A 22947-nucleotide genomic window follows, 5' to 3' on the forward strand; every position below is an offset into this window, starting at 1 on the left:
TCTAGTAACTGTTTTTGTGCCTTTTCAGCCATTACATCTTTTTGAGAAGATGTATGGGGGCTAGCAGTTGTCTCGGTTTAAATACTACTCATCTATGTAGGAGACAGAGCTACTGGGTTGACTACAGAACCTTCCTTATGTGGTGCACTAGGCACTATCTCCCTCACGCTCATTCATACTACTTTTAGTGGTAAAAGAGTGTTGGTTGGTTCTGTTTTTGTGTTTGTCTTTACAGTCTGGGATAGACGTTGTGGGTTTTCAACCTCATGACTGTTAATGAAAGAAAGTCATTGGAGACTGAACCTGTAACACAGAATATATGGTAATAGAGAGAAAATGATTTACAATAGTGATTTCAAAAGATTTTACATGAAATAAGAAATCACTAATGTAGAAAGAAGTTTGATTTTGTTTTTCAATATGAATGAGTTTTTGATAAAACATTGATCACTTAGGGTAAAGTCTAAGTAATTCTCATTCATATCAAAAACTTACAAATATCTGCAACATAATGTTAACAAGATATCATTGACCGATACTTGTCAAGTACTTTAGATACTAATTGTTATGTTGCATAATCAATATACCACTGCACATATAAAACAATATGATTGTGCCTAGTGATAAGAGAGTTATAAATATGACGACTCTACTTATTCATATAAAATTGTAACTGCAGTTAGAGTGCCATACCATGTCCTTGACGATTGCTTGAGCAGTATACTAGTTCATACCAACCTGAAGTGAGATTGTGAAGAAGAGATTGCATAGTCCAATAGATCTGCAGCTGCAAAGTCCATGAACTGTGGTGCACTGACTTCCTCTTTTAACTCACCAACCAGGAGTACACTTGTACACATCTTACTAGAGTACAATTCCAAGTGTAATGTGCAGCAGGTGTCTGATATGTCGTAATATTCTCAAGTCTCGTCACTGGTGCTATATGTTAGATACTGCTTCCTGATAATAACCTAGCACAATATACAAAATTACAATGATAACATTCCCAGCTTGCAAACAGCCATATCCCTCAGATAAACCTTTGCTGTTATCTCCAAAGGTAACCAGGGGGCCAGCTTTCTCAATCCACATTTGATAGCAGGGCTCTATCTCCGGTCATATGTCTTGATGATCCACTTGTCAAGAATCCACACTACCGGTTACACCTGTATACTGCCCTGCACTTCAAATGGATTAGACCTTCTTCGGAACCCAAACTTGGTTGGGCCCGACATACTTGTAGAACTGTCCTTTGTCAGTCAAAACAACATTTTTAATTTTAATTATCTCAACTTTCTCAATGACTGAACATTTGACCTTGTAAACAGCCTTAACAAATTTCTGTTTAAGCTTAGGCACAAATGTCTCCTTTCTAGCCTTAGAAGGACTAGCAGTCTTAGACCTATCATGCTTCTTGTTATTCACATGCTGACGAGGAGTAGTCTTATCATTAGACACATGCTTACCATTAAAATAAGCATACATCATATTAAAAGCACAAGACATACAATTAGCAACACCACATGCTTTATGAGAGTGATTAACAGCAGGCAATTTATGCATGGTAGACATGGCATTATTGTTATCCAACTCATGTGTGTCTGAGTTAGTCTCAGTTGCTTTCACAACTTTGACTGGAACTTTCGACTCACTTGACTTGGAAACAATCTTCTCATTAGCATGATCCTCATCACGTATTTCTTCTTGAATAACAGAAGAGGTCGCATCAAATGGTTCAGCAATTGATGCTTTATAGAGGGGTTCATCAACACCCTTAAGCACATGTGGTACTTCCCTCCCTTTAGCACAGACACGAGGAGGGGAGTTTATGCCTAATTCTCCAATAGCAGCATTGTAATCATATCCTATTCCAGATGTTTGATTAACAGCTTGCTTACTGTAGAACTCTTTAGCCTTCGAACAAGAATTGAAGTAGGCTCTAACCTTAGTCTCAAGACCGGTGATCTTGTCTTTGAGAATAGTTTCGAGTTTTCTATAACAGTCAACTCTATTCTCTAGAAAAGATACCTGTTCTTTTAATTTGTCTTGATTAATATGCACAAGTCTTAATTCATTGACCTCTTTCTCAAGGTCTGTGATCTTTAAACTTAACAGTTCATTATCACGACGTGCACAATCTAAGTTACCTCTTAGATGATAAACCATTTCAGCATCAGAAAGTTTTACCTCTATTCTTGACAATGAAGCTTTTCCATCAATAGCCATAAGAGCAAGATTTCCTTCTTCTTCATCTTCACTGTCAGTATCATCCCAGCTTCTTCCCTTTGCCAGATAAGCCCTTTCAGAGTTCTTTCTTACTTGCTTTGGCTTCCTACATTCTGTGGCAAAGTGTCCCAACTCATTGCAGTTATAGCATCTAATGGTGCTTCGATCAACCATCCCTGTTTTGTACCCACCACTGCTGGTGTTAGAGGATGAAGATCCACTTTTCTGGAATTTGTTGTAGTTGGACTTGTACTTAAGCTTGGGATTCCTCCTGAATCTGACATGGGAGAATCTCTTGACAATTTGGGCCATTGATTCATCTTCCAATTGCTCCAGCTCTTCCAAGGAATAAAAATCATCACTTGATTGATTTGTAGTATGAGGATCATATTCTGCTACTAACTCATTTTCCTCACCCTTGGAAAACTGTACCATTCTTTCTAACTGTTGAGACTGTTGTTGTTGTTGACCTTCAGCTACAAGTGCAGTAGATGTGCTGACCATTCTATCCTTCCCGTAGACTTCCTTCTGTTGAATCTGCTCCAACTCATAGGTTTTTAACACTCCATAGAGCCTGTCCAAAGAAATCTCACTCAGATCTCTAGCTTCTCTAATGGCAGTGATTCTATGTTCAAGATGAGCTGGCAGTGTTAAAAGGAACTTTTTGTTGACCTCCCTGATTGAATAATACTTTCCATTGATGTTCAGGTTGTTGATCAACGCATTGTACCTCTCAAACACTTCAGTAATTCCTTCTCCTGGATTTGATTTGAAATGTTCATATTCAGAGGTTAGGATTTCCAACTTGTTCTCCCTAACTTCCTCTGTGCCTTCATTAATCACCTCAATAGTTTCCCACATGTGTTTGGAATTTTTACAGTTCATCACATGTCTGTTCATCAAGGGATCAAGGGAATCAATTAATATTAATTGAAGGCTGGCATCCAAGGAGGCTTCTTCCTTCTCAGCAGGAGTAAAATCTTCAGGCTCTTTTGGATAGGTTCTAGCTTCAGTAGTCACCACACCATCTATTATTACCTCCGGTTCAATAACCATCGGAGTTTTTATACCCTTCTTTAACAAGTTTGAATATTTGGGATTTGCAACTTGTAAAAATAATAGCATCTTCTTCTTCCACATGATATAATTCTCTTTATCAAATTGTGGAATTTTAACGGTTCCAACTTTATGTGAAGTCATTATGAATTTTTGAATAAATAAAAATTCAAGGAGTTGAAAAATCACAAAAGTCTAGGATCTTGATTTGTTCGTTAATCAGAAGGCTCTGATACCAATTGTTGGGTCCCAATTAGTTTGTAGAAGGGGGGGTTGAATACAAACGGTACCAAATAATCGGTATCAAATGCGGAATAAAAAATGTGAAACAAAATTCAAGTTAAATAAAGATATTATTAAACTTGAAAGGTGTTACAACAACTGTATCGATTACAAGGTATTAATCTCAAATCAATTATCACAAATCTAGAATAAATTCGACATGAACTTTTTCTATTTTTGCAATAATTAGAATCAAATGCTAAACGCGATTTGAGATTAAGTTCTAGGGATTTTGATCCGCTAGATTGTTACACAAGAACAAGATAAAGATTTCTAGTTGATTGGATTTAACTTTACAATCTAGAAATTTAATCTTGGATTAAACAGATGAAAAATGTAATATTTCAAGGCGGCTGCTTTTCTTGTTCTTTGTTCTTCTGTTTGAATGATAGATTATTGAAAGAAGGTCTTCTGCTTCTTTTTAATCAACAAACCAATAGAATTGAATTGGCATGACAATCCTATAGCTGGCAAGACTTTCGGTAGGACAATTGAATGAACTAGCAAGACAATCTGAATGAACTAGCATGACAATCAGAATGAACTAGCAAGACAATCTGAATGAACTAGCATGACAATCAGAATGAACTAGCAAGACAATTATCCTCCTAGAGTAACTTTCGGTATGACAATGGAAATGACTTGGCATGACAATCGGTATGACAATCCAGATTGTCATGCTAGTTCATTTCCATTTGTCTTGCTGATTTAAGACTTGAATTTAATCCAATTAAACTTCTGAAAATTCCTAAAATTAATTCAGAATTAATTAATCAATTAATTCAATTAATAAATAAATTATTCTTCGCAGATATAATTTATTTTCTTAATTAAATTAGATGAATTAATTAATTAATAGAGAATTAATTCTAGTCTTGAGCAGCAACCATTCTTCTGCAAATCTTCTGAAAATCACTGAAAATTATGAATCAATTCCACCACTTCAACGTTGACACTCGATGTACTTTCTGGTTCATGAGTGACTAACTTCCGTGACGTTTCTTCATGTCTTGACTCTGACACTTTGATTTTCTTCAGATTAAATCCTTGTAATTAATTGATACTCTGACGAGATCTCTGTCACTTGATTAAATCCACGATCTTGATTTATATCACTGAGGCATGATCAACTTCTTGAACTTCTTCCAGTGAATTACCTCCTCAAGTCTGTAGATGAACCTTGTTCTGAATCCTTTGACAAATATTACTTTGCGAGATCTCTTTGACGGTCGATCCACTATTTACTTATTACATTCTTATTTGAGTTGAGTTGAATCCTCGAATATACAAATAGGCTATGACATATGACTTACAATCTCCCCCTATTTGTTTGTTAGACAATAACACACAAATACCTAGAGGATAACTCAACTAACAAATAAGAAAAAGATATAAACATACATGCAAAGTAAATAGCAGAAAAGTTCTGGATGAGATTTAACATTTTCCAGATTCCAAGTAGATGTTCTTCTAGACTGAACATATCTTCCAGTAGTTCCATCTTCATTTGTACAACCACATTTCCTGTTGAGAAGCCCATATCTCTTGCTTCTCCCCCTATGAGAATCAACTGATTAAAGAAGATCACCTTCGTTTTACCACCTCTCCCGTACAATAGGATCCGCAGATAAAAACCAATGGTACTCCCCTAACTGCTTCTTCCCTTACTAGGAAATCACCTTGTGTTTACCACCTCTCCCGTACAATAGGATCCGTAGTTAGAAACAACAATGGTGTGGTGTAGTGTACATGTAGGATCTTTTTCTTACTCCCTGCTATTTCTCCCCCTTAGTTGAGGAATCCTCCAAACTATTACTTAAGCTTTTATCTCCCCCTTAAAGAAGGAATGTATGCCGTCGTCAGAAGGAGTTCTCATATTTCACTTGGTTGGAAAAGAAATAACAAGTAGTTTTACTTTCTTCCTCACTGTGAGTGTGTGATCCTGTTTAGTGTACCTCACATGTGTTTCACTCTTCTATCCACTCGTGTTTACACTCATTCTCACAAGTGTATCACTCTTCTCTCATAGCTCCATAATCCAGCTGTACCTGCAAGGAAAATCACCTTAGCCATCCTTAAGGAGGTCACAGGTGGTGCAATGGGAGTTCACAAATCCCCATCCTTGTTAAACTCGTCAGATGAATCTGAGTCATAATCTACAAGTTGCTAGTTTCCCTTTTAGGGTTCCAGATTTGAATTCTGGGAAGGTAAACAATGATCCAAAGAATTTAGCATGAAGATCAAAGTTCCCTTCTAATGCCTGTGAAGACATTTCCTTGTGACTTATCAGGTAATATCTGAATCATTGTCAACAAGTTGCCGATCTGCACCTATGTCAGATCCACTATCCGCAGATGCATCCAGGGGATTTAAGCCTGGGGAGGTAGACACTGACCACTGACATATGGCTTTTGGATCAGTATCCTCTCCTAACACCTGTAAAGGCAATTGGTCCACTAACGAACCTTGAACAATCGAATCTAACCTTAAAATGGTCGAAACTCTTGTTTCCGTCAACTCATCCTTTGTGTGTGTAACCTCTTCTTGTGCATCAAGAATTGTTTATGTTTGAAGTGGTGACACTACATCGGATACCTTGGCTGACAGGCAAAATTCAATAGACGCACCCTGTTGAGAGAATGAATCTAGTAACTGTTTTTGTGCCTTTTCAGCCATTACATCTTTTTGAGAAGATGTATGGGGGCTAGCAGTTGTCTCGGTTTAAATACTACTCATCTATGTAGGAGACAGAGCTACTGGGTTGACTACAGAACCTTCCTTATGTGGTGCACTAGGCACTATCTCCCTCACGCTCATTCATACTACTTTTAGTGGTAAAAGAGTGTTGGTTGGTTCTGTTTTTGTGTTTGTCTTTACAGTCTGGGATAGACGTTGTGGGTTTTCAACCTCATGACTGTTAATGAAAGAAAGTCATTGGAGACTGAACCTGTAACACAGAATATATGGTAATAGAGAGAAAATGATTTACAATAGTGATTTCAAAAGATTTTACATGAAATAAGAAATCACTAATGTAGAAAGAAGTTTGATTTTGTTTTTCAATATGAATGAGTTTTTGATAAAACATTGATCACTTAGGGTAAAGTCTAAGTAATTCTCATTCATATCAAAAACTTACAAATATCTGCAACATAATGTTAACAAGATATCATTGACCGATACTTGTCAAGTACTTTAGATACTAATTGTTATGTTGCATAATCAATATACCACTGCACATATAAAACAATATGATTGTGCCTAGTGATAAGAGAGTTATAAATATGACGACTCTACTTATTCATATAAAATTGTAACTGCAGTTAGAGTGCCATACCATGTCCTTGACGATTGCTTGAGCAGTATACTAGTTCATACCAACCTGAAGTGAGATTGTGAAGAAGAGATTGCATAGTCCAATAGATCTGCAGCTGCAAAGTCCATGAACTGTGGTGCACTGACTTCCTCTTTTAACTCACCAACCAGGAGTACACTTGTACACATCTTACTAGAGTACAATTCCAAGTGTAATGTGCAAGTATACGCGTTCGCAAGTAATATAGAATACTTTCTAGTTCGTTTCCTCGGAGACTCAGACTAAATTATTGTCTAATTAAACTCACTCACCAATGTATGATTACTTCTCAATGTTAAGATAATAACACTTAAAATTGTTGATTAAATATTAACTATAATTAACTACTTAATTAACCACTTAACTAACACTTCAATTTATCAATAATAAAACACTCATGAGATCACAACTTCATTATTACTTCCTTCTATAGCCATTGTTATTACCTTTAGCATGTGACAGTGATGATATTAATCGAATAACACGAAACTGATAAAAGCCAACTTTCATTGTACTAATACCATTCTACCAAGCATCCACAATTAAGATAGAAGTTGAATAGTCATCAATTATGTTGAGTTCCTATATGTCTACAGAAATTGACAACACAACGATTTAAGCACAAGTTATTCTTTTTGATTACATAGGGCAAATAAAACTGTTAGAGTTACCCACTAATCATGCACAACGTACATGAACCTATGCTAGCATGGCAAGTTCTAAATCTCAAGATCCACCGTCGCTTCACAAGAGATTAACACCCTATCTTATATGTTCGCGACGCACATAAAACGAATACACACAACCAATACTAGATATCATGCAATCATCACACACTAAAGTATTAAACAATTAACTAAAGAATTCCATAATAAATTCGTTGCAACCCCATGATCACGATTAGCCCATAATAGAACTTATCGCCATCATGGGTTCATATGAAATCATGATAAACAAACACAAGAAAATAATAACTAAACTAATTATATTAAAACAGAGTACGTCACAAGAGTAAATAAGTCAAAGCAAGAAAACTAGCATCCAACGTTACAACGAAACAAGAATCACAAGAAAATATGCTTCCTCTTCGTTGTGGTGTGCTAAATCGGTCTTCTTCCTTATCTCCTTCGCTTCTTGCGTAAAACACAATCTAAAACATAATCCCCTTAATAATCTCTGTGAAAACGTCTCAAATCTACCTATATAATAGTCCCATAAAACTCAGATTACATAGAAGTTGGAAGCCAAACAGAAGTAGAAGTCTAAAATAATTTATCTTTTTCCCCGACCCTGCGCGGCCGCTCAGCCTAGCTGCGCGAGCGCGCAGGTTGCTGCGCGGCCGCTCAGCATTGCTGCGTGGGCGCGCAGGCCTCTACTGGAAAAAAATCCAGGTTTGCTCCGTTCCTTCGCCGTAATCTGCCCATTCCTTTCCTCTCGCAATGGTGAACACATGCCAAGGCTTATTCTTGATGATTCCTCCCCCGAAATACAACTAATACCCTGAAATGCATAAACACTAGAAAAACGCATCAAATACACAAAATACTTGATTTCAAGACACCAATTTAAGCCATTTTAAGACGTTCTAAGTGGTATAAAATGCCACTTATCACACCCCCAAACTTAAATCGATGCTTGTCCTCAAGCGTCACAGACTCAAAAATAAATAAAAATATGCATGAATGCAATCTATATGAAAATGCACCGATCCCCCTTACTACAATTAACCAACCAAATTGTCACATCTCAACGAATGCAGTTAGACAACTAAAGATCAATAAACTCATGCAAACGGACATACAGCCAGAAACGTGGTGTGTGCAAATACTTAACAGATATGCTTCGGAACTAGACCAATTATTATGACTAGACTATCCTCAAGGCAATCCTACGATTATACAAAGAATAAAAAATTCTAGGCACAAAGTGATATACAACACTACAAGACTCTGGAGCTTATTACGGAATCGTGCTTTTTATTTACAACTCAAATGCTTATTTGACCGTGCAATGAGTGAGGTCCACAAAAGACTTATACAATGGTATCCATGTAACGAGCGTTAGGTTAGCGGATCCCAGACTCTAAAAGCCTTAGGTCACTAGGCACAAAGTCCCCTAAGAACTTAATAACTCGAATACCAAAGAGCCCACTCTTGATCAATTATGCAAAAAAATATATATTTTTTTTAATAACTTCTGAGCAAGTGCGTTTCACTCCATCTTGCTCAACCCTAGACTACTCGCAACATATGCGAGCCGGCTACTAGCCATTTGACGCCTAGCCACAACTAGCAACAACTTCCATATTTTTTTCTCCAAATTTTTTTCTTTTTTCATGTCTTTATCACTAAGAACCTATAATCGAATTCTAAGCATAATAAGTAGATTGACCTTGAAAACAACCAAATCATAATAATAATCTAGCCCTTACGCATTCTTTAAGACTTAGTGGACTTACAATTGTTTCTAGCATGCATATCAACCTACACAACTTAATATCACTTTAATGCTATCACTACACTCGCATCAATATCACAATTCAGTCGATAACTTATTGCAAAAGGGATCATGATAAATGCATGAGCTACATGACATTCATAAAAAAAACTAAATGGCATAAATTATGCAACTATATGAACTAAACTATCATGAATATGCAACTAAATGACACACACACAATATTCCTTAACTACCACCCCCAAACTAAAAATCTTCACTGTCCTCAGTGAAAGTAGTATAAAGGAACACAGGGTATACCTACTCGGAGTCATCATCATCATCACCCTCAGTGGGTGGAGTATCAGGCGGTGGGTATGCAGAGTCCTCACCAAAAACTGGCCACTGGATATCAGCTCCAAGGCCTCGAAAAGTAGTCCCTAACGCAAGGGTGAGCTCCTGAGCAAACCTGCTCTGCGTCTCGTACATGGCATCCATCCGCCGTGAAAGCCTCCTATACTGGGCATCACCCATCCCAGCACCCTCCTGAGCTCTCGAAGAACCAGCCTCACCACACCCTGGCCTAGCCATAGTAGCACCTCGTGCTGGACGCCCTCCTGGAAGACGATAACCCAGCCCATGCTCCTCAGGCTCACCACCGGTCCACTCCTGCATCCCATTCAGAGTGCCAGAATCAATCGGAGCGGCTGGCAACTGTAACAGCTCATGAGCCGGCCAGTTCAATCCCACTGCTCGGCATAGCTTCGTAACCGTGGATGCATAAGGGATGTTCATATGCTTTGCTCCCCTAAAAAACTTCAGAATTCCTTGGTAGATAAACTCACCAAGGTCCACATAGTACTCATCATGCAGAATTCCCCACAACAACTGTGCTCTCTCAACTGTGACCTCGTGTGCATGTGAAGAAGGCAAAATATTAGCACATATAAATGCATTCTATGCACGGGCATACCTGTTCATGGCGATCACCGGAAAGTGACGATACTCATTATTGCCTGGACTGCGGGTCCAAACTGTGCCCGGTCGACAGAGAGTCGCACAAATCAAATCCAAGTCAAAATCCTCAGCAGTCTTTTCATTCCAGTTCTCCTCCTCGGGCTTCCTCTCTCGCTGTCCAATCACACGGCAAATCGCCGCAGGATGATAATCAACCGTCAGCCCACGGACTACAGAAAACCCATTCTTTTCAGCCTTCGCGTTCGCGTAGAACTCGCGAACAACGCTCATCGGTACTGCTTCGGGTGACTCACAAAAAGCTATCCACCCCTTCTCTGCAATCATGGGCAACAACTCACCATCCCTCCCTGATGGTAAAAACCCCCTCTCCTTCAGAATCGGCTTCCCCAACAGCCTAGTGTACTCTTCCTCCGCAGCTCTGTCAGTTAACCGAGGCCTTGCAGCAGTACCCCTCGATGAATCAGCAGTAAGAACTGTGCTGCTGCTCTCAATAGTGCGTGCTCTCTTGGGTGCCATTGATTCGTGAATAAAAGTGTGTAAGAACTGATTTTTGATGTTTGTGAGAGGGTTTAATTGTAGGAAGTTTTGTGGGAGATATGTAGAATAGGTGTATGTATATATAGGGTGTGGATTAGATTAGGGTTTGGGAATTAAGGGATAAAATGATGGGGTAGTGGGAACAATTCGTGGGTTTATGGGCTAAAACTGTTTTTGTGTTTTTGTTTATTTTTTTTTTTTTTCTGAGCTGTAAAAAATTTTCTGGAACTCGACCCCTGCGCGGCCGCTCAGCATAGCTGCGCGGGCGCGTAGAGGGTCTCTGGAAATTTTTTTTTTCAACCCCTGTTTTCTGATTTTTTTGTGTTTTTGTATAGGTTATTAACTTCTAAGGGTTCCTGTAACAACAATTCATGGGTTGCCTCCCACGCAGCGCTTCTTTTTCGTCATTAGCTTGACGTTCCGTACCTTTCTCAAGTAGTCAACAAAATGGCACTAACCACCTCTCGGTTTGCCATGTCCCCATAGTAGTGCTTCAACCGCTGACCGTTAACCTTGAATGCTTGGTCCGAATCATTCTCAAAAATTTCCACCGCTCCATGTGGAAACACAGTTTTGACAATAAAAGGTCCAAACCACCTTGATTTCAACTTCCCAGGAAAAAGTCGGAGCCGAGAGTTGAATAAAAGAACTTGTTGCCCTGGCACAAATAACTTAGGATGTAGCTTCCTATCGTGCCACCTCTTCACCTTTTCCTTATACATTTTGTTATTCTCGTACGCTTGAAGTCGAAATTCATCAAGTTCATTAAGCTGAAGCATTCTTTTCTTACCAGCTGCATCTAAATCCAGGTTCAATTTCTTCAATGCCCAGTAGGCCTTATGCTCAAGCTCCGCCGGTAGATGACATCCCTTACCGTACACCAACTGAAACGGTGACATCCCAAGTGGAGTTTTATATGCTGTTCTGTAAGCCCAAACAGCTTCATCGAGCTTTAAAGACCAATCCTTCCTTGACGGACAAACAACCTTCTCTAGAATACGCTTTATCTCTCTGTTAGACACTTCCGCTTGACCATTTGTTTACGGATGATAGGCAGTAGCTACTCGATGATTCACATTATAACGCTGCATCATAGAAGTGAACTTACGGTTGCAAAAATGCGATCCTTCATCACTTATGATTACCCGAGGTGTTCCAAACCTTGTGAAAATTTGCTTATGAAGAAAATTTAGCACTGCCTTTGCATCATTTGTCGGTAAAGCTTTAACTTCGACCCATTTTGAGACATAATCGACTGCCAGCAAGATGTACTGATTATTGCAAGACGAGATAAAAGGCCCCATGAAATCGATTCCCCATACATCAAAGACCTCGACTTCAAGCATCACATTTAATGGCATTTCATCCTTCCTTGACAAATTTCCCACTCTTTGACAATGATCACACCTTAAAACAAACTGATGAGCATCCTTGAACAAAGTAGGCCAGAAAAAACCTGCTTGAAGAATACGAGCTGCCGTCTTCTCACCTCCATAGTGTCCCCCATAAACCGTGGAATGGCAGTCTCGTAATATCCCCTCCGTCTCACAGAACGGGATACATCTCCTGATGATCTGGTCAGCTCCCTGTCTAAACAAATATGGTTCATCCCACATATACCACTTCACCTCATGCATAAACTTCTTCTTTTGAGCGGATGTCAAATTAAGAGGCATTATATTGCTGACGAGATAGTTTACAATATCTGCAAACCATGGTTCTTCCTCCTGAATTGCAAACAACTGCTCATCCGGAAAAGATTCATTAATTAACGTCCTATCTTGTGAAGTAGAATCGAGATTCTCCAACCTAGAGAGATGGTCAGCTACTTGATTCTCAGTACCTTTTCTATCTTTGATCTCTAACTCAAATTCCTGAAGTAAAAGCACCCAACGAATGAGTCTCGGCTTCGAATCCTTCTTAGAAACCAGATAGCGAATAGCTGCATGATCAGTGAATACTGTTACTTTCGTACCAAGCAGATAAGATTGAAATTTCTCAAAGCCAAAGACTATAGCCAAAAGCTCCTTCTCAGTAGTGGTGTAATTCAATTGGGCACCATTTAAAGTCTTACTCGCATAGTAGAACACATGGAAGAGATTTTTCTTGCGCTGTCCCAGAACTGCACCTACCGCATAATCACTCGCATCACACATTATCTCAAATGGTTCTGTCCAATCTGGTGCTGTAATGACTGGTGCCGTGATCAAACTCTCCTTGAGAGTCTCAAATGCTGCCAAACATTCATCATCAAATTTGAAAGGCACATCTTTCTCAAGCAAATTGCACAACGGCTTAGATATCTTTGAAAAGTCCTTGATGAATCGCCGATAAAAACCCGCATGACCAAGAAAACTATGGATTCCTTTCACAGAATTAGGTGGGGGAAGATTTTCAATGACTCCCACCTTGGCCTTGTCCACCTCCAGACCCTTGCTAGAGACCTTATGCCCAAGGATAATGCCTTCACGCACCATAAAATGACATTTCTCCCAATTAAGCACCAAATTAGTTTCCACGCATCTTTTGAGTACGGCGCGCAGATTATTCAAACATTCATCATATGAGTGTCCAAAGACGGAGAAGTCATCCATGAACACTTCGACGTTATTTCCAATCATGTCAGAGAATATAGCCATCATACATCTCTGAAAGGTGGCCGGTGCGCCACATAACCCAAACGAAACTCTGCGAAAAGCAAATGTGCCAAATGGACAAGTGAAGGTAGTCTTTTCCTGATCCTCTGGTGCAATACAAATCTGATTATACCCGGAATAACCATCCAGAAGACAAAAATACTCATGTCCCGCCAATCTGTCAAGCATCTGATCAATAAATGGAAGAGGGAAGTGATCCTTCCTTGTGGCTTTGTTCAATTTTCTATAATCCATGCATACTCTCCATCTTGTAACTGTTCGAGTAGGGATGAGCTCATTCTTTTCATTTGCGACCACAGTGATACCTCCCTTCTTAGGTACACATTGTACGGGGCTCACCCACGAGCTGTCAGAAATAGGATAAATGATGCCTGCATCTAGCCATTTCAGAATTTCTTTCTTCACCACCTCCTTCATGATGGGATTCAGTCTTCGATGCTGTTCCACAGTTGGATTACTACCTTCCTCTAGCAGAATTTTATGCATACAATATGAAGGACTTATCCCCTTGATGTCTGCTATGGTCCATCCTATAGCCGATTTGAATTCTCTCAAAATCCTTAAGAGCTTGTCTTCCTCACTACCTGAAAGGTCAGATGAAATAATAACAGGTAACGTAGATTAATCACCTAAAAAAGCATACCTCAAGTGTTCAGGTAATGGCTTGAGCTCCAAGGTAGGTGCTTCCTCTATTGATGGTTTGAGCTTCCCATCAGCGTTCTTGAGGTCAGAAGTACCAAGAGATTCAAATGGTATGTCCAGCTTTCGCTTCTAGGGAGAAGCGTTCAGATATTGTAATTGCTCGTTGCTATCTTCATCATCGCTGTCAAAATCCCCCACTAAGGCCTTTTCCAATGCATCAGACATTAGCATGTGATCGAGTTCCGAAGTAACCGCATAATCAATCACATCCACTTTTAAGCACTCCTCATCTTCTGTAGGGAATTTCATTGCCTTGAATACATTGAAGGTCACATCCTGATCTTGGACCCGCATAGTAAGTTCACCTTTTTGCATATCTATCAAGGTACGGCCAGTAGCCAAGAAAGGCCTTCCCAAGATTATGGGAATCTTCTTATCTTCCTCAAAATCCAGAATAACAAAATCTGCAGGAAAGAAGAGCTTATCCACCTTGACGAGCACATCCTCAACTATGCCCCTTGGGTAAGTAATGGAACGGTCAGCCAATTGTAGTGACATGTACGTGGGTTTTGGATCAGGCAGATCCAGCTTTTTAAAGATCGACAACGGCATCAGATTAATGCTTGCTCCCAAATCACAAAGGCACTTGTCAAAAGTTAGATTGCCAATGGTGCAAGGAATGGTGAAGCTTCCTGGATCTTTCAGTTTTGGTGGTAACTTTTGCTGCAGAACAGCGCTGCATTCTTCCGTGAGAGCAACGGTTTCAAGGTCATCCAGTTTCACCTTCCTTGAAAGAATAGTCTTCATAAACTTCGCATAACTAGGCATTTGTTCAAGAGCTTCAGCGAAAGGTATATTGATGTGAAGTTTCTTGAACACCTCCAGAAACTTCCCGAACTGTCTATCCAGCTTTTGTTGCTGCAATCTCTTAGGAAAAGGTGGTGGAGGATAGAGCTGTTTCTCCCCTGTATTAGCCTCAGGCAGAGTGTGTTCAACAGTAGTCTTCCTTGGTTCCGCCGCTTTCTCCTTTTGCTTAGATTCTTCATCTCTAACTTCAGCTTCGACTTCCTTTGCCTTTTCAGCATCAGCCACTTTTCCAGACCTTAAGGTAATAGCCTTGACTTGCTCTTTAGCTTCCTTCCTGCCTGGTACTTCCGTGTCACTGGGAAGAGTGCCAGGTTGACGATTGAGCACTGCATTGGCTAATTGACCGATTTGATTTTCCAAGGTCTTGATAGAAACCGCCTGACTCTTGCACAACAGCTTAAGTTCCTCAAAATCAGCACTAGTGGGTGCAGCTGTACTTCCCTGTTGAGGATATGATTGCCTTGTAGCATACTGTTGTGGTTGCTGGAATCCAGGTGGGTTAAACTGTTTACTCACTCCTTGCTGATATGGTGGCTGAATAGCATTCTGATTATTCCCCCAGCTGAAATTTGAATGATTTCTGTTGTTAGGATGATAGGTCGCTGGCACAGGCTGCTGTTGTCGCTGATAATTAATCACATACTGAACAGATTCGTTGACAAGAGAACACTGATCCGTAGCATGAGAACCTGCACAAAGCTCACAAACCATAGCTATTTGAGTAACTCCATACGTAGCCAGAGAATCAACCTTCATTGATAGCGCTTGGAGCTGGGCTGCAATAGCGGTGGCTGCATCAACTTCCAGAATACCTGCTACCTTGCCTGACGTCATCCTCTGAGTTGGGTTTTGATGCTCATTTGCAGCCATCGTCTCGATAAGATTATACGCCTCAGTATAGCTTTTAGCCCATAAGGCGCCTCCAGCTGCTGCATCGAGCATGGGCCGAGATTGGGCCCCCAAACCATTATAGAAACCAGTGATCACCATCCAATCCGGCATTCCATGATGTGGACATTTTCTCAACATTTCCTTGTAGCGTTCCCAAGCCTCGCACATAGATTCTGTAGGTTGCTGCGTAAACTGAGTAAGAGCACTCCTCATAGCAGCAGTCTTTGCCATTGGATAAAACTTCACCAGAAACTTTTGTACAAGATCTTGCCACGTAGTGATGGACCCAGCTGGTTCAGAATGTAACCAGTCTTTAGCCTTGTCCCTTAGTGAGAATGGGAAAAGCCTCAACTTGATAGCCTCATCAATCACGCCATTATACTTAAAAGTGCTGCAGATCTCGACAAAATTCCTTATGTGCATGTTGGGGTCTTCAGTTGCCGCTCCTCCAAAAGAAACAGAATTCTGCACCATCTGAATAGTGCCCGGCTTGATTTCAAAGGTGTTAGCTTGAATAGCCGGATGAAGGATGCTTGACTGAATGTCATCAATTTTTGGCCGAGAAAAATCCATAAGAGCTGGATCAGCTTGAACAATACGATCTCCCATGTTTACTGGTTCTTTCTGCTCAGTTCCTGAATCCGAATCCTCAAAATCTAACTTCTCCGGAATATCAAGAACTTCGTCTGTCTCCTCAGCTGTATCTAAAGTCCTCTTGCGAGCACGAGAACGAGTTTGCATAAACGCTTGCTAAAGTACCTGAAACACAACCGAAAAAAATAAGTAACTACTACGTCCTAATCACTGAGTCCTAATGACCAATGATGGTAAGTACATAAACTAAACAAATACGCCGAGTCCCCGGCAGCGGCGCCAAAAACTTGTTAGGGCGAAAACACGCGCTAATATTCACGCAAGTATACGCGTTCGCAAGTAATATAGAATACTTTCTAGTTCGTTTCCTCGGAGACTCAGACTAAATTATTGTCTAATTAAACTCACTCACCAATGTATGATTACTTCTCAATGTTAAGATAATAACACTTAAAATTGTTGATTAAATATTAACTATAATTAACTACTTAATTAACCACTTAACTAACACTTCAATTTATCAATAATAAAACACTCATGAGATCACAACTTCATTATTACTTCCTTCTATAGCCATTGTTATTACCTTTAGCATGTGACAGTGATGATATTAATCGAATAACACGAAACTGATAAAAGCCAACTTTCATTGTACTAATACCATTCTACCAAGCATCCACAATTAAGATAGAAGTTGAATAGTCATCAATTATGTTGAGTTCCTATATGTCTACAGAAATTGACAACACAACGATTTAAGCACAAGTTATTCTTTTTGATTACATAGGGCATATAAAACTGTTAGAGTTACCCACTAATCATGCACAACGTACATGAACCTATGCTAGCATGGCAAGTTCTAAATCTCAAGATCCACCGTCGCTTCACAAGAGATTAACACCCTATCTTATATGTTCGCGACGCACATAAAACGAATACGCACAACCAATACTAGATATCATGCAATCATCACACACTAAAGTATTAAACAATTAACTAAAGAATTCCATAATAAATTCGTTGCAACCCCATGATCACGATTAGCCCATAATAGAACTTATCGCCATCATGGGTTCATATGAAATCATGATAAACAAACACAAGAAAATAATAACTAAACTAATTATATTAAAACAGAGTACGTCACAAGAGTAAATAAGTCAAAGCAAGAAAACTAGCATCCAACGTTACAACGAAACAAGAATCACAAGAAAATATGTTTCCTCTTCGTTGTGGTGTGCTAAATCGGTCTTCTTCCTTATCTCCTTCGCTTCTTGCGTAAAACACAATCTAAAACATAATCCCCTTAATAATCTCTGTGAAAACGTCTCAAATCTACCTATATAATAGTCCCATAAAACTCAGATTACATAGAAGTTGGAAGCCAAACAGAAGTAGAAGTCTAAAATAATTTATCTTTTTTCCCGACCCTGCGCGGCCGCTCAGCATAGCTGCGCGGGCGCGCAGGTTGCTGCGCGGCCGCTCAGCATTGCTGCGCGGGCGCGCAGGCCTCTACTGGAAAAAAATCCAGGTTTGCTCCGTTCCTTCGCCGTAATCTGCCCATTCCTTTCCTCTCGCAATGGTGAACACATGCCAAGGCTTATTCTTGATGATTCCTCCCCCGAAATGCAACTAATACCCTGAAATGCATAAACACTAGAAAAACGCATCAAATACACAAAATACTTGATTTCAAGACACCAATCTAAGCCATTTTAAGACGTTCTAAGTGGTATAAAATGCCACTTATCACTCCGATACCCATTTGATTCATTTTCTATGGCAGCAGTATTTGTCAAAGAGGTGGTGCAACTACATGGATTTCCAGGCTCAATTGTGTCAGACAGGGATTGAATATTCCTCAGCACCTTTTGGAAAGAATTATTTAAACTCCTAGGCACAATATTGATACGGGTACGGCCTACCATCCTCAGACGGATGGCCAAACGGAGATAGTCAACAAGGCCTTGGAAATATACTTAAGATGCTTTGTGGGAGGGGAACCGAAGACGTGGGCGCAATGGCTGTCATGGGTCGAGTATTCTTACAACACATCTCCTTATTGCTCGACAAAAATGAGCCCTTTCAAGGTGTTATATGGCCGTGACCCACCTCCCTTGAGGCGACTGGAACAGGGACAAACAGCTGTGGATAGTGTAGAAGAATTATTGAAAGAGCGGGACGCTATACTTGAAGACCTTCACCATAATTTGGTACGAGCAAAACATAGAATGAGACAAATATCCAACTCAAAAAGACGTGAAGACTCATTTGAGGTAAACCATTTGGTGTACCTCAGGCTTCAACCGTATCGCCAGAAATCATTGGCTAAACGGCCTTATGAAAAGTTAGCTGCGAGATTCTATGGTATGTTTCGAGTTAAAAAACGGGTGGGGATGGTGGCCTATGAGTTAGAATTACCGGCCGATAGTAAAATATACCCTGTAGTTCATATTTCACAACTGAAAAGGTGCACTTGCACTACACCTGTTTCACCAACACTTCCTCCACAATTTTCTGGTGACATGAAATTTGTAGTGGAACCTGAGGAGATATTCGAGGTTAAACAATCGCAACATGGGTCCTCGATTCAAACTGAAGTGCTGATTAAATGGAAAGGCCCCAAATTTCGACGCCACCTGGGAGGAAGCTGCAACCCTTAGTCATCAGTTTCCTAACTTTCACCTTAAAGGACAAGGTGAGTAACTAGGGTGGGGTATTGTGATGCTTCGTCCGGAAAAGGGTCTAATTACATACTAAGGAAACAGAGCAAGCGTAAAAAAGTCAATTGTCAACAGAAGTCAATGCAAGTCGTCAAAGGGTAAAAATGAAAAAGAATGACAAAAGTAAAAGGGGGGAGTATTAGGGGGGCAGAAAGGGGAAATTAGGGTATTGAATTATATTGAAAAACTACTAACTACAAAATAAACTATTAACACGAATTGACTTCTATTCTCTGTAAATTTTATTTTATATAGCATTATTTTAAAAATAATTAAGTAATAACAAATGACTTTGGTAACATTTATTAACTTATAAACTGAAAAATATTGATTTAACGACTGTATTTGTTACTGTACATCACAACGTTTATTTACTTTAAATGAAAAAATATATATTAACAGTTACAGATTTATGTGTTGTATTTAAATTATATTAAGTAATATTAAATTAAGTTTAATAACATCTATTTAATTTTAATTTGTAATTAATTTTTATCGATAATTAAGTAATATTAAATAAACTATATTGAAAAGGCTAATTATAAGATACTTATCAAATTATATTAATTAATATTAAATTATCTAAAGAACAAATGTTGGGTTCATAAGATAGAAATACAATTAGTTTCACAAAAATAAAAGTAATACGTTAGATTTCTATATCAAGTAAAACAATGTAAAACTAGAATTATAGTGGAAAATTTGATAACTGATTCGATTTTTCTTGGGAAGGATATGGTATCTAAGATTGCAATGCAATGGACTCAACTGGCAAAAACCGTGCATGAACAGCTTTTACTAATCCAAGTACAATTTGCTGTGTCAAGCTTAGCGCTCTCATGTATGAACTGCTTAACAAGTGCTCTATTGACAAAAATTGCAGGCGTTTATCTTTATACAATTATTTTACTCAGTCCAACTCTTTGGCATAGATTAAAGCTAGTTGCGAATGAATTCGCAAATAAAAGTAGTTAGTTGCGAATTCCAGCTTTCTATTGGAAGGAGTTTGTCGTGCAAAAGAGGAGAGCATCTTCTGAGGAATCTTTAAACAAGAATTTGCGAAGAATGTACTGTTACATACGACAAAATAACATAATAGTCTGCTCTTTCAGAGCAATGTTTTATAGCTAATATAGTCAGTTGAATATTCTGTTTGAACCCGATTTAGAGATAAAAGCATCTTAATCTTACTTGAGATTAAACAGCAGGTATTATATATACATGTGCCCACATTACTTGTGTAGACATGTCAGTTTACGTTGGAAACTGAACAGCAAATCTAGAATTTGAGCATGGAGTGGATGTATAACTATGTTCTTTGTTCCATTTTCTTGTCACTTATTTGGTACTTGAGGCAAAAGAATAGTTATAGACGTTCCAAGCTTCCTCCGGGGCCGGAGGGCTGGCCGGTTGTTGGCAACATATTTGATCTTGGAACCTTACCACATAGAGGTCTAGCAGCCCTAAAACAAAAGTATGGCCCTGTTGTGTGGTTAAATCTCGGTCCTGTCAAGACCATGGTGATTCTGTCTGCTGGTGCAGCCGAAGAGTTGTTCAAGAACCATGATCTCTCTTTTGCTGACCGTTCCATTAATGACGCAATGAGGTCACATGACTTTCACAAGAGCTCTATGGCTTTAGGAGCACACAGTAGCTATTGGCGCACCTTGAGGCGTATATGCACTGTTGAGCTCTTCAGTAATAAGAGAATCAATGAAACAGCTTTGATTAGGCAGAAATGTGTGGATGAGATGCTGGCATGGATTGAAAAGGAAGCTAAAGAAGGTGCAAGTGGTGGAATTGAAGTGCTAAAATTTGTATTCCCAGCAGCATTTAACTTGATTGGAAATCTAACCTTATCTCGTGACTTGGTGGATCCATATTCGGAGATGGCCTCTGAATTTAAAATGGCATTGGCAGGATTCTCAGAGTGTCTTGGCCGTCCTAATATCTCTGATTTGTTTCCGTGGCTTAGATGGCTTGACTTGCAGGGGTTAAGGATGAGAACGGATCAGGATCTGGCAAAAGCAATACAGATTATTTCAGGATTTGTGCATGAGCGTGTGAAAGAGCGGCAACAAAAGGAAAGAAGGCCAACAGAGCATAAGGACTTCCTGGATGTGGTTCTAGATTTTGAGGGCAGCGGGAAGGATGAACCAGCTAAACTATCAGACCACCAAATCACTATTTTTCTAATGGTAAATTTATGGAGAATGTGTTTGTGTGTTATTTTACATACTAATCATAGTTTCTTGAAATATTCTTTACATTATTTTTTTCAGGAAATGTTTATGGCGGGAACAGACACTACAAGCGCCACAATTGAGTGGGCAATGTGTGAGCTATTACAAAATCCTGAATCAATGAAGAAGGTTAAAGCGGAGCTTAGCAGAGTTGTGGGCGTAAAGAACAAACTAATAGAGAGTGACATTGATAATCTGCCTTACTTGCAAGCTACAATAGAGGAAACACTACGCTTACATGCTCCAGTTCCACTTGTGCTTCCAAGAAAGGCTATCCAAGAAACCGTTTTCATGGGATATAAAATACCTAAAGATACACAAGTTTTTGTCAATGCTTGGGCAATTGGACGAGACGAAGAAAGTTGGGAGGATGCTTTGACGTTCAAACCTGAAAGATTCTTGGGTTCAAGTATCGGGTACAAGGGTCAAAATTTTGAGTTCATACCATTTGGTGCGGGAAGAAGGATTTGCCCTGGTATTCCGCTGTCCCATCGCACACTTCCTCTAATACTAGGCTCATTGCTTCACCATTTTGACTGGGAGCTAAGTGAAAATGTCAGTAGTGAGATGAAAATTGACATGACAGAAACAATGGGGTTAGCAGCAAAAAAACTAAAACCCTTGAAAGCAGTTCCAAAACGTTTGACGACATGATAATCACTTAATTTGGATAAATAAGATACACTTTCCCTTGATATGCATGCATTGTACTTTGTTTCTTGTTGCTTTTGTTTAACTGTAAGAATCATTATGTGCCTTGTTTTCTTGAAACTTGCATATGTTTAGACTGTTGCAATATAATCTGTACCTACAATTTTAAGTAGTTCAAGCTTTTTGTCAAACCATTTGTGAGCAACTTGATGCTCATTTCTCTCAAAGCTGATCCTTACCACTCGGTTGATTTGTACAAAATGTGTGGATGATATGTTTGAAAGGATTGAAGGTGAAACTGAAAAATGACAAAATAATGAAATTGAGGGGAGTAGGTTTTGGCACTGCTCTATTATTTGATTGAATATTTAGTGACTTGGTGGATCCACAATCTGAGATTGCCACAGAATTTTGCATGTGTCTGTAAACATTTGATATTAACCATATGAAGCTGTGCAGAAAAGAAAGAGAGGATATGTGAAAGCAAACTGTTTGATTTAAAATACTGCAATCTCACATATGAGTTTGTTACATTACATGCTCGTTCTTTTATCCACTACACTCCATACATCCATAATAAACTATTAAATGATTCAGACAAGTACTCTCAAGATCATTATACTTGTCATTCTTAACATACTAAATATAACAAAATAGAATAGTTCACTGCAGTAACAATGGGAAACTATTCCTGCTTTATTCCAGCAAATTTGGCGAAATAACTTGGCTTCAAGGTGTTGGTGTTGCATGGGACTGCATGCCTTCTTCTCCTTCAATACTCTCCCTCAAGATGGGTGTAGGTGCAACTA

The 22947-nt window shown here is 39.2% G+C and overlaps 1 protein-coding gene and 1 non-coding gene across 2 annotated transcripts; both read left to right on the forward strand.

Annotated features, from left to right (window-relative positions):
• Positions 1-16036: 16036 nt before the first annotated feature.
• Positions 16037-16143, forward strand: LOC141681417 (small nucleolar RNA R71). Its single transcript, XR_012558853.1, has one exon. It is a non-coding gene; the product is annotated as a small nucleolar RNA R71 (small nucleolar RNA).
• A 4246-nt stretch (positions 16144-20389) lies between these two features.
• Positions 20390-22141, forward strand: LOC141678152 (cytochrome P450 76A2-like). The gene is made up of 2 exons (XM_074484402.1): positions 20390-21442; positions 21527-22141. Exons 1-2 carry the CDS (start codon positions 20537-20539, stop codon positions 22139-22141), a joined length of 1521 nt encoding a protein of 506 aa, XP_074340503.1. The 5' UTR covers positions 20390-20536.
• The last annotated feature ends 806 nt before the right edge of the window (positions 22142-22947 follow it).

Source organism: Apium graveolens, chromosome 8, assembly GCF_009905375.1.
Source record: "Apium graveolens cultivar Ventura chromosome 8, ASM990537v1, whole genome shotgun sequence".
NCBI classification, from domain to species: domain Eukaryota; kingdom Viridiplantae; phylum Streptophyta; class Magnoliopsida; order Apiales; family Apiaceae; genus Apium; species Apium graveolens.